The sequence below is a fragment of the Choloepus didactylus genome, chromosome 10 (genome assembly GCF_015220235.1).
Source record: "Choloepus didactylus isolate mChoDid1 chromosome 10, mChoDid1.pri, whole genome shotgun sequence".
NCBI lineage: Eukaryota > Metazoa > Chordata > Mammalia > Pilosa > Megalonychidae > Choloepus > Choloepus didactylus.
The window spans coordinates 124,289,345-124,306,750 of NC_051316.1; the positions used below are offsets into that span (position 1 = coordinate 124,289,345).

Sequence of the window (17,406 nt, forward strand, 5' to 3'; positions counted from 1 at the left end):
GGAGAAGAAATTATGAATGTGAAATTGAGAATGCCCTAAATAGGGGGAAGCTATGACAAGAGACAGTCACCTGGTGGGGAAAATCCTAGTACAAGGAAGCAGTACAAGGTTACGATGAACTTCTGGGAACAAAGTGTACCCTGATAAAGAGCCGACCAGCCTATAACTCATTTCCTATTGAAATTCAAATATATCTATATGGAAAAACGTTTCTATAAAATGTCAAATCTGGTTATATACTGGATCAGAAAATTGGCTTTACCAAAACTCCTTGAAAGTAATATTTGCAGAAATATGTATTATCTCAAGTAATATTTATTCTTCATAGGCTAGAAAAAAGCAAAAGTTTCTAACTTCTTTACATTCTTCTTACCCTAGACACATTGATCTATGATGAGAAGGGCTACACTATCAAACTCACGCCATGTTTTGTTGTTGTTTTTGCATTCATTATTGGTAAAAATATGTACAACTGCAACACTGACATCAGACTTTAGAACAATAACTTTTTCTTGTATACAAATGTATTATGGCTCCTTAAGGAAATATGTGATTTGGTATACAAACTTTTTCTAAATTGTAATAAAAACATAACAATTGTTTTTTTCAAAGTATTGTTCAATGTTGTCTTCATTTTAGTTTTCATTATAAAAAGATAAGATAAACGATTTACAAGTTTGTGTGTTCATGCACAGAAAAGAGGAAATGATGCTGAATTAAACTCCCAAACCCAAACCTGGAGGTAACTGAATCAATAAAGCTGATTTCTCTGTGTTGGGTATGTGTATGTGTGTATCTATGAACATTTATTATACTTTTTAACTACTACATGAACATCCAACACTGATTCGACAGTGAGAAAAAGTGGGATAACTGTTACTCAAACTCTTCAAATTCAACAATTCCATCAATTCTTCTCTATTGCAAAACCAGAAGACTTTAACATGTCAGAAGCACAGAGCCAGTAAGGTCCATCTCTTTCTCTGGCAACACCAGGTACTTCCTGATTGCTGACACCTAAAGCTACAGACCAGAGGAATCTGGCTTCTTCCCAAAGCAGCTAGACTGAACCACTATGAACACTGTTTTTGATAGATGGGTCCCTGGGAGTTCACTCTGGAAAACAGAAATATTTGAGGTTATTTCCAAATCCACTACACAAGGTTGGCTTTTAGAAAGACCAGGAAGACACAGCGACTACTTTATACATCACACTACTGAAACAAATATTTCTACAGCAAAAGTCCACCAGAGACCTAAATTTAAAAAAAAAAAAAAAAAATTTAAAAGAAAAAAAACTAGAAAACGATGTTCCAGAAAACGTTTTAAGAACTAACTCAAACCCAAGGTTTGATTTTAGTCTTTGATGAAGGGATATTATCCAAACATTTACTTTTCACTCCTGATTCCATGAAAAGGCTTCTGAAGATCAACTTTTGTTTCTGTCCAACTTTAATTTCTGGGTTCTCGCTGCTTAGTGCTCACAGCTTTTTCGGAAGGTGCAATTACTTCTACGCTGTTTTTGAGGAACCCATGTGGCTTGTTTTCTCTTGATGTGCTTTTTGTTCCCCTAAATGAATAGCTTCTTTTCTGAACTTCACACCAGTCCTCTGAGATGGGCAGACAAGCTAATCTTCTCCCTTTTACCAATGAGACTAAGCAGATGACTTGCCAAGTGGCTTGCTATCTGTAAAGCTATGATGCTTGAGACAAATGCCCTAGAACTTCGATTTTTTTATGTGAAAGATTCAAAAGAGGGTGTGACTGCTAATTTACTAACAAATCTGTTGATTTGAACACATGGATGATATAATCCACATATTAATCATTCCCCTTTGAGTTCAGCCACAACATGAACTGGAACTAAACTTTAGAGTTCACTTGCATATGGGCCCTGGTAGAAAACTATTTTTCTGATGGGAAAATAGAAAGGAACTTAAAAAAATCCACAGCTGCCATGAGAAAGTGACGTAAGAAAGAAAGCTGTTAGAATCAGGGTGGGATGGGGGTAGGGGCTTCCCAAGGAAGTTAGAAGGAAGATATTATTTTTACATTATCTTTGGGATTTTAAACATATGAAACCACCACAGCATTTGTGCATTTTCCTATATGGCACAGACACGTAAATGACTGTACTAGTCAAACTAGAACTGCACGATCATGCAGATTACTTAATGCCTCTTTATGATGACGGCTTTAAATCTAGCAAAAGAGATTCATCGTCCTCTACTTTCACCTGGGGTTTAAAGGTAACTCGTAAGGGTTCAGGGGTCGTGGTTTCCTCTCCTTCGCGAGGAGGACACACGGGCCAGGCTTGTTCCTGTTCGGCCCCACTGGACTCATCGGGGCAGAGCTCAGGGCCGGGGCCCACACCCACTTCCCTGGCACCCTCCAGACCTCCGGCCCCGGTTCTGTCTTTACCTCTCCTAAGATTAGGTATCTTAAAAGCTTCCCTGGAGGGTGCTGCGTTAGAAATAGATTTCTTAAATCTCTCCCCCGACTGCCTCAGCCTCTCCCCTGACTGCCTCAGTCTCTCCCCAGACTGCCTCAGCCGCTCTCTCCTCTCTGGGGTCACTATTCTAGTTCTAATCCTGTTCACTTTCTTGTCAAGATTCTGCCGCGTCTTCTGCATGTTTTCTTTGGAAAACGCTTTTTTGATATTGTCGATGCGCTCCTTGCCCGACTTTCTGAGCTGAGCAGATCTGCTTTCTTCAACGTAATATTCCTCATCAGAAGACAGATCAATGGGGGGATCGAGGGTTTCGTCGCCCGCCTCCTGCTTCTCAGCCAGGCTGCTGTCTTTAACAATAGACAGGGATGTGGGACACTGAATCTCCTCCTGAAGGACAGAAAACAAAGCAGGTCAGTGTTTTCTCTGCATCTTTTACACTCCTGGCTGTGCCTTTTCAGTCTCCCCCGTGGGCTGAGCATCCTCTGTCTGCTCCTTAAATGCTGGTGTTTCCCAGGGTTTCTCTCTCGCTCTGGCCCTTTCCTTGGCTGTGCCTCCAACTCCAGTTACAAGCAAACTCTCACAAATACTTCATCTTCATCACTCCCCTTCTCCTGAGATGAAGACACATTTCTAGGTGATGGCCAGACTCTCTCTACCAGATATCACACAGGCAAATCAAACTTACCATGTCCCAAACTCAAGCCATTCACTGTCCTTCTCCACATCTGTGTCTTTACGTGAGTCATCCAGGTGTCACCCAATGCAGGAACTTCAGAATCATCCCAAGTGTCTCCTCTCCCTTCTTATTCCATATCTGACTGGTCACCAAGGCCTATCAATAATACGCAGAATACCCTCTTTGTACCCTTCTCCCTGATCCCTCTCCCTGCAGACCAACACCTAAATATTTCCCAAGAAATATTCCTAAAGCAGAGTTCTGATCACACCCTTCCTCAGCTTTAAAACTTTGGGGAACTCAATACTCAAAAGATAAATCATACTCAAAAGTATGATTACAAGGTTCTTCACAGCTTGCTCTAAACCCACTTCCCCATTCCTCTAATCCAGTAACACACAGCCTTCCTCAGTTCCTCAAAAGCAAAACATTTTCATTCCTCTGTGCCTTTGCACTTGTGTGGTTTCTGCAACCTCAAATGCCCCTTCACCCTCTTTTGCCTTTGTGAACTAAATCTGTCTTCAAGGCTCAATTCAAATATCCCCGACTTCTCTAAGTGGCCAATTATGCCCTCAAATTATACCAAAAGGATATGTACATACTCGATTTGTAACATTTATCGTACAACGAATTGAAACGCCACTTGTCTATAGACCTGTCTCCCTGGGGCATTTAGTAGACGACAGGTTCCTTGGAAGCAGAGACATTGTGCCTTATCGTGCCTTTGCCCAGCACTTGTGATAGTGCCTGGAACACAGAAGGTATACCAAAAAAAAAAAAAAAAAAAAGTTTGTTGTATGAAATAAGATTATCCCATCATCAACAAAGTTACTAAGCACCCAGCACCCACCAGTCCAGGTTCTAGGAACTGAGAACCTTCTGAGAAGAAGAGTCATGGAGCCCATATTCTAGTGGAGGGAGGCCAAAAAAACAGTGAAATAGACTGTATGCTGGCTGGTGAGAAGGGCTAAGGTAGAAGCTAAAGCAGGGAAGGGGGATAGACAGTGACTGGGAAGGGTGCCAGGTAGGACAGGGCTCACTAAGACGTCGATATCTGAGTCTCGACCTGAAGGCACTGGGTATATGGAGGGGCTAGGGGGAGGGAGTGGCAGCAGGGAGGGCAGTGGAGCTGCAGCCGAGCAATCAGGGGCCAGAACCTAAGATGGAGAGAGTAAGGGGTGGGGGCAAACCATGTAGGGCTCTGTATCCAATAATAAAGACAGTGGCTCTCCTGAGTATGATGCAAAGCCACTAGAATGCTCTGAGGAGAGCCGTGACCCGATCCGATCCATGTTGTAAAAGGATCACTCTGTCAGGAATAGATTACAGGGGCAAGATCTGAAGCAGGGAGACCCAATAGAGACCATTGAGATGAGCCCTCTGAGAGAGGATCAGGGTGTTGGCAGAACTGGTGAGAAGTGGTTTGATTCCAGATTAACTTTGAAGGTTTGATTCCAGATTAACTTTGAAGTTCCCAATAGGATTTACTGCTAGATTTGGACCTAGAGTGTCAAAGGACAGATCTGCCATTAACTGAGATGGGAAGACACGGGAGGAAGACTGGAGAGAAGGGACGGGATCCAAATATGTTATCTTTGAGATTCACATCCAGGCAGAGATGTTGAGTAGGCAGCTGAGTACAGAGTCTAGAATTCAGGAGAGAGTTCTGGGCTAGAGATATAAATTTAGGAATCATCAATGCAAAGACGGAATTGAAAGTCAGGAGACCAGATGAGAGCAAGCACCAGAAGATCAAATGAATGGGTCTACAATCCGTTATTCAAAAACCCCTGGTGCCAAGGTGTGCTTCAGAATATTTCGGATCTGGGGAAAATGATATATTACATAACATTCCCAGTGAGATTTAGAAAAGAAACATTTCTGCAGAGAAAAATATGAGTATTCACACTAAGTGGAATAAAGACTATAAATAGCCTCATGCTATTTCAGGTTTTGCCACCTAATGAGTTCAGCTCAAGTTAGGTTTTGCTGCAATTAAGTTATGCAGAAAAGCTTATTTTTAGAAATTTGGGGGATTTGGTATCTTAGATAAGGGATTTTGGATTCCAGGAGAAGGTAGCGCCCCCCAGGAGCCAAGGGGAGGTTTCAAGTAGGAGGGAGGGACCAACTGTGCCAAATGCAACAAAACGACAAGGATGAGAACTGGATTTGGGAATATGACAGACCGTGGTGAGTGCAGCTGCTAAAGGAACAGCAACTCACTGTTTGGTGATTATTTCTAAAACTAAACAGGCAAAACTCTAAAGGTCATGAGATTTTGAACTAAACCATAAGTTAAAATTTCTAGAAGAGACTGTACTCCTCCTCTTTGAGTTCCAAATTAAATCTATTCAATCAAAAAATAAAATAAATTTATAAGAAATATATTTATGCATATTCCAAAACCTATCAGAGATGGTATTCCTGGAACCTTGTTTCTTTGGATACTTATTTTAAATAATTTTTAAATTCTTTGGCTACAGGAGTGAAGAGTCTAAGAGCTAAAAAAAAACAAAACAAAAAAAAAAAAAACAGGCAGAAGTAGGCATCTCATAGCTATCTGATGAATCAGTTAAAAGCAGCAAAATTATCCCTCTCCTTTCCTGACACCTGCTGCAGCAAGTAGCTTCAGAAACAGTGTGGGCTGGTATGTCCTGAGAAGGTATAATTAGAAAAGGGAGGAGCCAAAGAATAATTACCGCTGGTAGGAAAACAAAAACCCTCAAGAGTCCAGATACAGTTCAACTTGGTAACTGCATACCCTTCCTTCAAGTGCACAACAAATACTGCAAAATCAGGCTTCAAAACAAAACAGAGGTAGAGTCAGAGAAAGCTGTTTGTTCTGTGGATCTATTCATTGCAACTCCTGACTCAGAGAGGTTAATAGTCAATACGCTGAAATAATGATTGAAGAAGGCAGGGTTGAATTATAGCTGAGTTCCAAATACAATTATTCTGTATTATTTGATGTCCAGATAAAAAGACGGTTTTTGTTACAAATGAATACTATGGGTTAGATAAAGTGGCCCTGATTAAGTAGCAAAGTAATATTTAGGGGAATTTTGAATTGATAGACGTCTAGAACTTATCATTAGGTAATGACCAAGCATCTCACCTTGTAAAACCACAGGCATGTGATCACTAACCAAAATTGCTGGAATATGGGGTGAGACTCCTTGCATGAATGAGAAGGCTCATCAAGGGGAAAGTATGTTCAAGGAGAAGCCATAATTGCCTAAGAAGTAGCAGATCACCAATGATCACCAATGTCTAAGATTTGGTGAAAGCTCATTCATGTGCTATGATAGGAAATCTGGTTTCAATGATTACCACCATAAGATAGACTGTGTGTGCTGGTTTGAATACATTATGTACCCCAAAATGCCATTATCTTTGATGAAATCTTGTGTGGGCAGATGTATCAGTGTTGATTAGATTGTAATTCTTTGAGCGTTTCCATGGAGATGTGCCCCACCCAATTGTGGGTGATGACTCTGATGGGATAGTTTCTGTGGAGGTGTGGCCCCGCCCATCCAGCATGGGCGTTGATTAGTTTATTGTAGCACTATATAAGCTCAGACAGAAGGAGCAAGCTTGCTACAGCCAAGAGGGACACTTTGAAGAATGCTCAGAAGCTGAGAGAGTAGCTGCAGATGAGAAACAGTTTGAAGACTGACGTTGAAAGCAGACTCTTGCTCCGGAGAAGCTGAGAGTGGACAAACAACCCAAGAGCAACTGAGAGTGACATTTTTGAGGAACTACAGCCTAGAGAGGAACATCCTGGGAGAAAGCCATTTTGAAACCAGAACTTTGGAGCAGACACCAGCCACGTGCCTTCCCAGCTAACAGAGGTTTTCTGGACACCACTGGCCATCCTCCAGTGAAGGTACTCAATTGTTGATGACTTACCTTGGACATTTTATGGCCTTAAGACTGTAACTTTGTAACCAAATAAACCCCCTTTATAAAAGCCGATCCATTTCTGGTGTTTTGCATCCCAGCAGCATTAGCAAACAGAACACCATGGGAAAAATTTTTGAGGAATAGCCCACATCGAAATAAAAGAATTCTATAGCTGTATTTGCTGAGTGTCAGATTAATTTTAGTAGAAGAGGTAATCTCAATATAACTACTCATACATATTAACTATGATAATTAACTGTAAGAACTAATTTTAACTGCTAAGAATAACCATGTGACTATTGTATTCGGTTGTTCTAATAGCTAATGAATTTGTTCTACTTCCCTTGTCACTTGCCTTTATCGTTTCTCTATGAGATCTCATGTTATGAAAGAAAGCAATTGCTTTTGAACAAACCTCTGCTTACTCTGGACAACTTAATTTCACAGAATCCTCACAGCTTTCTATCTTACAAGGAAAAAATCCAACCCAAACTAGCATCTTGGAGTTGCTTTGTCATACCCTCGTCCATTTACTTAAGAAAGTATCAGAGCTCCAAGAAAAGGAAAAATTAGTGGTAAATTATAGGGATTCAGCAAATAAATAACTTTAAAAAGAATTATGTCAATGGACAAACGAATCAATTAGAACTTTCCAGAAACCTCTTTGCTCTAGCCCTGTAAACTTTGACTGACACCTGGTCCGTTCTTTTGCAGGTGCCCCAACAGGTGGGGAGTGACGTCCACCCACTACTGCTACTCCCCTGGAAGATGAACTGAAGAATGGACACTTCCGTCTCCTCTAACACCAAAGCTAAATCCTATTATCTGTGTCCACACTAAGACAGGCCTCAGGGAGCAAGGTGACTTTCTCAATTTCTAAACCTGGAGAAGGGGTTTGAAGAACCTGGAAGGAGAGGACGTGAAATAATTCAATGTATCTAATGGAACAAGCAACTCTTTTCTCTCCTTCCTATTCTTCTTCCTAAATAAACTACAGGCTCTTAAAAACAGATCCAAAATAGCACTCTGCCAATCCCACTGTAACTTTATCAGTCAACAGAGGACTATGGAGAATTGACTCATGTGCAAAGAACGCTGTGGGCTTTATGGCTCACATCTCTAGCTATCTTACAAATATCTGCCTGTGTAATCCGTGTTCCAATTTCAGTTTCTTTTTATTCTTCTCGAGTTTTTTCCTATACATCAAAATAGTCATTTAAAAAATACAGTTGAGGTAACAGTGTGTAGATGTAACAGTAAACATCCCTGAACACATTCCTGATTTTTGCTTACAATAAATTCCCTTACATAAAATTTCTGCGTCAGCATGTATGTGAATTAAAACATTTTTAATACATACTATCAAAATTGCCCTCCAGAAATGTTATAACCAGTTAACACACCTATCAGCAACATACGAAAGTGCTTATTTTTCTATACCCTTAAATTCTGGGAATGGTTTTTTAGTATTCCCAATATTTAAATAGGTGAAAGTGGAATTCTGTTGTTATTTATTTTGTCTTTTCAACCAACTTCCTAATCATGAATTTCCCGTTTTTCTATTGTGGAAGGAGAGTTCAACTTTTTCGTTTTGATTTGTAAAAGTTTTAAAAGCATATTATAGATATTATGCATTCGCCACGTTATGTTCCTATTTCAAAAAATATGAGTGTGTCAAGCAAAGACTAAGATAAGTATTTAGCTCAATACAATGCCATGTAAAAATTATTATATTCAACAAACTAGGTAAAGAGATACTAATCAAATATAAGGAACTATTTATATGATGCCAACATTTATGTTATTATAATAAAAATAAGAACAATTGCCTGATTATTCATTAAGAAAACAGTGTTTCTTGTTATGTGACTTAGATGTAAAAAAATCAAACAGATGCATTATATTCTGAAAAGTTTACATTTTACTATTTAGAGGTTTCTGGGCTCTCCATAATAAGGGAAAAAACAAAATCATTCTGTGGGATTTCCAATCCTCAATTTCTTCTATACAATAAAGAGGTTAAAAAAGAGGCTTCTTAGGTCTCTCCAAATTCTAGCATTTTCAAAGTCTATGACAGGGCACTGTGTACCACTAATATATCAATATTAAGTTACATAAGAAAGAAATAGCACCAGCTATGATCCACAGTTCATCTTACACAAAATGGGTGGGAAGCTCCAAATACTGATGCAACAGAGAAAGGATTTTAACAGAGAAATTAACAGAGAAAGGATTTTATCCTGCAGTCTCTGCTGATACAGAGCCCCATTACATTAATATGTGCAAGAGTTAAAATGTGACACTGGAACCTCTGACGTGACTTGCCAGCAATGAAAGGACTGCAGTAATTGAGCTACCACAAGTGCAAGCATACCTGGAAAATAACCACACGGAACTTATTTTTCTTCATTATTTCCTCTTGCCTGGATTCGACGTTTTTCACATGAACCTGCTGCCTCTCCACGCGAGCCTTCACGTCTTTAATGTGGGCGCTGACTTTTTGGGTTTTCTCGAACAGCTTGTTCACAGCATAGGCTGTGCCACTGTGGGACTGTGAGAGCTTCAGCAGGTCTATCTGGACAGACTTGATGGCATCCTCCATCTGCCTGTGCCGCTCCTCCACTCGCTTCTGGCTGGCCTGCACGCTGTCCACGATGGAGGCGACCTTGTCCAGGACCGTCACGATGGTGACAGCGGTGTCTTGCTCTTCATCCTCTGTAACACTCGACAGGCGATTCTGGTGGATTTTATCAGCATTGGAAGCCGATCCGTTATGTTCCATTTTATTTACTTCTCAGATGCCCCACCGCAACCAATTCTGGCACCCAGAGCAAAGAGTGAGGAGCTTGGTAACCGGGAAGACGGTTGTTTAAAGGCTTGGAAAAACCCCACCCCTGGAGACTGGTCAAGTATTTATAACTCCAAATACCCTTACAGGACTGTTCTGCAACATGAACCCTGGCGGAAGGCTGGTTCTGTTCCAGGCATGCTTGCCGACTGACTAAGGGACTCGAATAAGACTGTGGGGGTAGAAGAGACAAGCGTTTTTAAAAAGTTCACTGAAGCTACCGTTTTCTAATATTAAGCTCAGAAGCCACAAGACCAAAAGAACAAACCAAATGTTGGGAGAAGCTTTTTACTTTAGACCATTTCAAGCAGTGGTTGTAAAAGCAAAGGGGAAGTTTGAATTGAAATCTGCTTTTAAACTATTAATTTTTAGTTGGTACATGTAGTGGTATTTCAATATCAAAGAATGGAGCAAATAAACACACCAAAACAGAGCCCATATAGTGAAAACATTATATTATAACATGCTTCTCCAAACCAAATTTAAAATTAATATTTAATTTTGAACATATTTTTAAATTCTACATGCATACTTTTGAATATCTAAACTACATGTTAAACAGCTGAATACATTCTACTCACACTTCAGATCTTTAAACACCAACAATCTATTAGTACAGCTACAACTACAGGACAAATTTGGATAGAGGTCTTAGATAATTTTTTAAGCTCACTTTAAGAGCACCAATCATTAACAATCATTTTTTTGCATTTTATTCACAAACACTGATACAATTTGTTTATGTCAAAACAAATATTTTCTTTACAAATAAATGTGTATTAAAGTAGTTTAACTGAGTGGGCTTTTTCCAATCTGTTTGTTAAATAATCTATTTTCACAATATCTAAATCTACTTTTCAGCAATCTTTTCCATCATTACCACCAGATACTTTTCCAAATTGTTAGAACTGTTTTTTAAAAGAGAGGAATCATCAAATTCCAGTCCATACATCTTATAGATATTTTACATCTAACACACACAGCTTTACAGTTCATGCGATTGGCAGTGTCTAAAAAATCAGTTACTAAATCTCAAAAACATTTAAATATCCATTTAAACACAGTGTCTTCTAAATTTTTTTTGTAAGAAAAGTAATCTGTAAACATCTTTACCTTTAAAGTTCATGCTTTGTCATTTGCTGTGGTCATTGTGGAAACACTGGGTATGACTTTATAATCATTTGTGAAGTGGTTCATCTTTGCAAAAATATTACATTCCAGGGGTAAAGAACAAGTCTTAGAATTACCATGTGTTACAAATTCACGAAATCAATTTCTGTATTTAAAACCATAAAACAAAGACTACTGGAGTCCAAAACTGTTGTCGCTGAGTATTTCTAAATATGAGCCAACAGTACCTACTACACTAAAAATGTCCAAAAATAAGGCCTCTGAAATAAATATTTCCATTCTTTAAAAAAAGACATAATAAATGTACACCACATGGTCAGTGTAAGTATAAAAGCTGTCAGTTTAAACCATTCTGGACGACGTGTCTGAAGTAAAATGACCTAGGTTTTGCTTCTGTCGACGTCCTCTGTTGTTCTTAGGGCATTTTCTGTGGGTTAAAAAAAAAAAAGATGGGGGAAATATTTCATTTAGGATATTTTAAATGTTTGACTAGTAATACATATTTCACACATAAAGCTGTATTGTATGCAATCACATTGCTACTTGGTGCAAGGCAAGGCGAGGACCAATGCAACACAAGGCTGTCTGCTTCCCAGCAAGGTGCGGAGGGGGTTGAATTAGACAAAGGGTACAGGCATGAACACAAGCAGAATCCCCCAACCTTCCTCCAGCCTGGCAACTTCTCAGCCAGCAAAGGACAACAGAAAGGACTCTGCTGAGGTACTTTTCCTGAGTATCATGATACCTGGAAAGAAAGCCCCATCCCAAGGGGAAAAAAAGGGCAAACGCTTGGATGCAGAGAGAAATCAGAACCTGGGACATTGATACGAAGGAAATGCCTGGTGACTCCAGAGAATGACTCAAGTCATTTCACAGCTGCTCAAGCAATCCACAGAGCACAATGAAGACATGCCACCCCAGGGATCAAGAACGGCACTTGATTCTGCTCTCATTTTACTGTCAGTGTTTCTACAGGGGCATGAAGCCCACTGTGCTGTGACAGCTCCTGTATTTGCCCAGTAAAATGCACACTAGGACCTCTTACTAGCATGAGGTCTGTGCCAGGGAGTAAAGGCACAGGAATGAATACAGCACCTTGGGCTTGAGTTTGGGCTCCACTATTTACTAGCTGTGCAGTGTTCCAATATGTAAAATATTAAATTAGGCATTGGAATGACCTCTAAAATCTCTACTACAGAGGAATTTATAATCTAGTGGGAAAAGTGTCTTGAAACAATGAGTACTCCTATTCTAAAATTCCATATTTCATTCCATTTCAAAAAGTACTGCCTTGTCTTGACTTAGAAGTCTTGATGATGATGATGATGATGCTTCCATTTTGTATAGTGTTTTCATAAGCTTTATTTCATGAATCTTCATAAAGACACTCTGAGGTAGACTTAGCTGGAATCATCTCCATCTCATCAATGAGAAGCTGGGTGAGAGGCTCAGCAAACCTCTTTTGCTGTCCCTACAGCTCACCATTTGACCCTGGAAAAGTTCCAGCTTCCTGGGACCATGGTTGCTCTTTTTTTTAATCCAAAAAATAAGGGGGGTTGGCTATAATAAGGTTCAAGGTTGGACCTATCACTCTGTGAGTCTAAAAGCATGAAAGAAGATTTGAAGCATAAAAGAAGAAAATTTGACTGAGGCAATCTTGATAAGCAGGTGAGTTGGAACATCCTTTTGAAGGCAGATTCCTTGCATTTCTCAGCCACCAGGGGATGGCTGAACAGCTGTTCCCTAACGGAATGTGTGGGAGAGTCGCTCCTTAAAAACTCAATGGAGATGAGTCCCTGTCTATAATTACAGTATTCTAAATCTGAGAGAGCAAGGCATTCTGGTGGAGAAAATGCCACGCTACATGACAGGTTTCAAGGAGAAATCTCTGATAAATCCAATGAAATGAGAATCAGTCATGGGGAATGGTGCAGGAAGACACTGTGAACGTTAAAAATATACCCTGATGCCTAACAGTATCTGTGAGGGCAGCAAATGGATTCGGGGTACAAACCGGAGCATACCAATTTGAAAACTACCCACCAGGAAAGTTTCATTTTGTAGCTGAGAATTACAACGCACTGGGAACACAAAAGCACAGAGATGGATAAAAGGATGGATTCAGAGTTGCAAGAGGGCTGAACTAGCTCTGTGACTTTGGGAAAGGCACATCCCATCTCAAGGCTTCAGTTGCCTTTCTTCTCCAGAATGGAGAGGCTGAACTCAAGGTTGCTTCCTGCTAGCTCTAACATTCTGTGACTTCTTAAAGATGGAACCATCACCCTTCCCTTCCCCGTCTATCTTTCTTTCACCATTCAAATCACTCAATACCCCACTCCTGCTTTAATAATATCCTGAAGGGTGTCCCTGCCTCACACTTTCCCTGCTCTGGTGAACTGTGCAGATGACTCTCAGATCAGTGTTCTAAAGAATGGTTGTCTCCTGCCTCATATACCCTAATCTGCTGCAAAATCAAGTTCGAACCCTGCTCCCACAAGACGGTCAGACTTGGCAAATATTCTTCCCAAAATGCCTCAACACGAGCCCTCCTCTTGAAAGGGGAAAGAGAAAGAAGGAGTTTGTGAATCAGGCAGCACTGGATCTGAATCCAGGCACTTCCACTTACTACCTGGATGGCCAAGGGCTGAAACCCCTGCAGGTTTGGGCTTCTGGACAAGAGGGCTAGGAACGCATTATGGTCTGCCAATGTCTGTATTTGATACACTCCCATCCAATGCCCAGAATATGCAAAAGAGTATAGAGATGAATCAAATCTTAAGAGGCATGAAGAGGTAACAAGAAGTGAGGACAAGAGAGACAGGGAAGCATAGAGATTATATGAATTCAATTTGCACTGACTTCTCTCAGGATCAAGGCAGTTCTGACACACATATTTCCACTCCATTTGGAGAACACCCATTTTATGCCAACTTTACTCCAAATAAGTCTTTGTATTTACGACAAAAGGATTTATTTATGATAGAAAATTTTAGAGCTTATTTCTAAGAGTTGCAATCCAAAAAATGAAGCAATGTTCAGTATTAAGAAAAGCATTGTTTCTTAATCTTTCTTATATTTATAATGGATAATGTATATTCTTAGAGCATAAAACACCTTGCAGTTCTGCAGGGCTTAAAAAATTCTGTGTGGCATTCGTGTGCAAGTACAGACCATTCTAGAAATTCTGCTACTACCATTATTATCCCTGAATGCAATGCTCAAAGATGGCACACGGTTCTAAAGTCCTTTGATTCCTTTACGTCTTGGGCTATCATCGTGCTCTCTCTGCTTGTAGCCCAGATAGAGCTATAACCCTGGTGATGCGTTTATGCCCACGTTCTAAAGAAGTAAGACAGGGTGAGGCTCGATCCCATGGAGAAGCCCTAGAGAGCTGATCCTTGGCTCTTCACGGTAGAATGCTGGGCTGAAAGCCCCTTTCATTCTGAGCAGGCTTCAAAATGTTCCAGCTCCCACCTCTCCAATGAGAAGTCGGTATTTCACCTCACTACCTACCTGGTTATGCACATGACAATGGCCACTATGATGGCAATCTGTACAGCTCCAATAATTGCTGCGATAAGAACATGAGTAAGCTTTTGCCTGCTCGGCACTACGTAGAGAATACTAAAGTCTGTCTTTTCACAGTGCTGTCCAGTATAGCCCGATTCACATCTGAAAGGGGAAAAAAAGAGTATTCCAATGAGAATTATAAATCTCAGTAATTCCAGGTTTTTAAAATGATATGAAAGAATGATTGAATTTAAACAGGAATAGAAAATTCAGGTTTTGCCCATCATCTAAAAACAATTTGCCATTTGTGTGCTTCCCTATACTTTTTGTTATGCCTATTTTGCACAGTGTTTTTTTTCACACATCATTATAACAACATTAATTTTCAAGTGGCTAGATAGTCTTTATTACCATAATTTTATAACGGATATATTATATTCCATCCAGTGGCTACAATATAGTTAACTTATCTAGTACCCGCTCTAAGACATATAAGTTATTTTCAATATTTTTATAAATTAGGCACAGTGAACATCTTGGTGAACGTACACTTTTCTATATTCAGTGTTATTCCTTAGGCTAGGGTTTATTAAATAAATAAGTATAAACATTTACAGTTTTCTGAACATACTGCCAAATTACATCTAAAATCCTTTTAGTGTATACAATATAATCATTTAAGATGCAAGGGCGAGATGAAATAAGTTATTAATGACAAAAAGGAGCCAAGTAGCTAAGTCAGATAATCACAGAAGCTACCTGAATTCCAACTGAAAGTAAATAAAAAGGCAACTTCATCATCTATCTGATGATGATAATTTGACAGGGGGAAATATTTGAAATATCTGAGAATCATATTTTTCAGCTGAAAGAAGTGAAATGTATAAATTAGCCAGCTGTCAGTTGGAACTGATTAATAAAATATCAAAAGGGCAAAGACAGTGTGTGTATTATAATGTTCTCCACCACATTATAAAGAAGATTTGAGGCAGCTTATAATAATGCACAGATAACAACAAAAAAGAAAGCTGGGAGAAAGGAAGTAAGGGAGGCAGGAAGAAACAATGACTCCAGGTGACAGGAGTCCACCAAACCAGCCCTGAGGTTCCTAGACACCTCCCAGAAGACCTTAGATTGGGCACTAAGCTTCCTAGAAGGCAAAGTAAAGAAAGATAAAAGATAAGCGGAATAGAAATGAGAGTCCAGAAATAAACCCATGTATCTAGGGTCAACTGATTTCAGCAAGGGTGCCAAGACAACTCAATGGTGGAAAAACAGTCCTTTCAACAAACAGTGCTGGGACAAATGGATATCCACATGCAAAAGAATGCAGTCAGAACCTTACCTCAAAACATATATAAAAATTAACTCAAAATGTATCATAGATCTAAATGTAAGAACTGAAACTATAAAACTCTTAAGAGAAACATAGTAATAAAGCTTTGTAATCTTGGATTAGGCACATTCTTAGATGTGATACCAAAAGCACAAGCAACAAAAGAAAATATATATATATATTGGACTTCATCAAAATTTGAAACTTTGTGTATCAAAGGACACTACCATGAAAATGAAATGACCCACAATTTGGGAGAAAATATTTAAATTATCTATAGAAGGGCCCCGAATCTAGAATATATAAAGAACTCTTACAACTCACTAATAAAAAGACAAAAACCCCAATTTAAAAATGGCCCAAAATCTGAATAGACATTTCTCCAAAGAAGATACACAAATGGCCAAAAAGCAACAAACGATGATCAACACCATTAGTCATCAGGGAAATACAAATCAAAACCACAATAAAATACTACTTTACACCCACTAGGATCACTGAAATTCAACAGCCAGATAGTAACAAGCATTGGTGAGGACGTGGAGATACTGGAATCCTAATACATTGCTGGAGGGACTGTCAAATGGTAAAGCCACTTTGGAAAACAGCCTGGCAGTTCGTCAAAAAGTTAAACTTAGAGTTACTATGTGACCCAGCAATTCCACTCCTAGGAAATTTACCCAAGAGCAACAAAAACTCATGTCCACAAAAACCTACAAGCAAATGTCCACAGAAGCATTATTCATAATATCCTAAACAACGGAAACAACACAAATGTTCACCAACTGATGAATGGATAAACAAAATGTGGTATTATCTGCATAATGGAATATTATCCAGTCATAAAAAGAAGTGAAGTACTGATACATGTGACAATGTGGATGATCCTTGGGAACACTATGCTAAGTGAAAGAAGTCTCAAAAGACCACATATTATGACAACTGTCCAGAATAGGTAAATCTCTAGGGACAGAAAATAGATTAGTGGTTGCCTGAGGCTGGGGAGGATGGAAAGATTGGATAATGATAGCTTAAAGGAATGGGGCTTCTTCTGGGGGTAATGAAAATGTTCTAAAATTAATCACGGTGATAGCTACACAACTGTGTGAGTTGACTACAAACCACTGAATTGTAAAGGAAAAAAAAGAAAGAAAAGAAAGTAGCAAGATTATTGACACAAAATACAATCTCCATAAAATAAAATCAAACCACTTGTTCAGAAGATGTAAATTACTTCTGTTACTAAACCCGTATCTCACAGGTCTTCAATTGAAGAGAGCACTTTCTGATGTGGAGAACTTCCTTCTCAACAGCAGAGCTGCAGTCAATTCGATAATGGAGTCTCATGGGATTTTTAGAATAATGTCTTTCATGGTAGGCCAATGGCCAAAAGTCAAAGCTCAGTCAAATAAAACAGTTCCACAGGGAGCTCTAACAATACCCCAGGTATGCAGTTGCGGTGGTTTCGCTTAACCCAAAGATTAACATCGTACTATCAGAAAGAATGTACAGGCAAGATATCGTTTGTCAAAACTCTCTGGGTATTATTT

The 17,406-nt window shown here is 39.3% G+C and overlaps 2 protein-coding genes across 2 annotated transcripts in view; both read right to left on the minus strand.

Annotated features, from left to right (window-relative positions):
* Nucleotides 1-2,182: 2,182 nt before the first annotated feature.
* Nucleotides 2,183-10,018, minus strand: CAVIN4 (caveolae associated protein 4). Its single transcript, XM_037797893.1, has 2 exons — nt 9,406-10,018; nt 2,183-2,839 (listed from the first exon to the last, which is right to left on the minus strand). The coding sequence occupies exons 1-2, from the start codon at nt 9,811-9,813 to the stop codon at nt 2,183-2,185; spliced, it is 1,065 nt and encodes a 354-aa protein (XP_037653821.1). The 5' UTR covers nt 9,814-10,018.
* Nucleotides 10,019-10,151: 133 nt separating this feature from the next.
* TMEFF1 (transmembrane protein with EGF like and two follistatin like domains 1) overlaps nt 10,152-17,406 on the minus strand; it is a 96,060-nt gene continuing 88,805 nt past the window's right edge. The window contains exons 9-10 of the mRNA XM_037797892.1: nt 14,524-14,682; nt 10,152-11,437 (exon numbers count right to left, since the gene is read on the minus strand). Coding sequence (XP_037653820.1) covers nt 11,353-11,437; nt 14,524-14,682 — 244 coding nt within the window. The 3' untranslated portion in view covers nt 10,152-11,352. The remainder of the gene's footprint in view (nt 11,438-14,523; nt 14,683-17,406) is intronic.

Bases quoted from the DNA above. Each gene is read 5' to 3' on its own strand.
- CAVIN4 (XM_037797893.1), bottom strand. From the start codon at position 9,813: ATGGAACATAACGGATCGGCTTCCAATGCTGATAAAATCCACCAGAAT. The intron at 2,840-9,405 runs GTATGCTTGCAC...TCTGTCCTTCAG, and splicing joins TCCGTGTGGTTATTTTCCAG to GAGGAGATTCAGTGTCCCAC.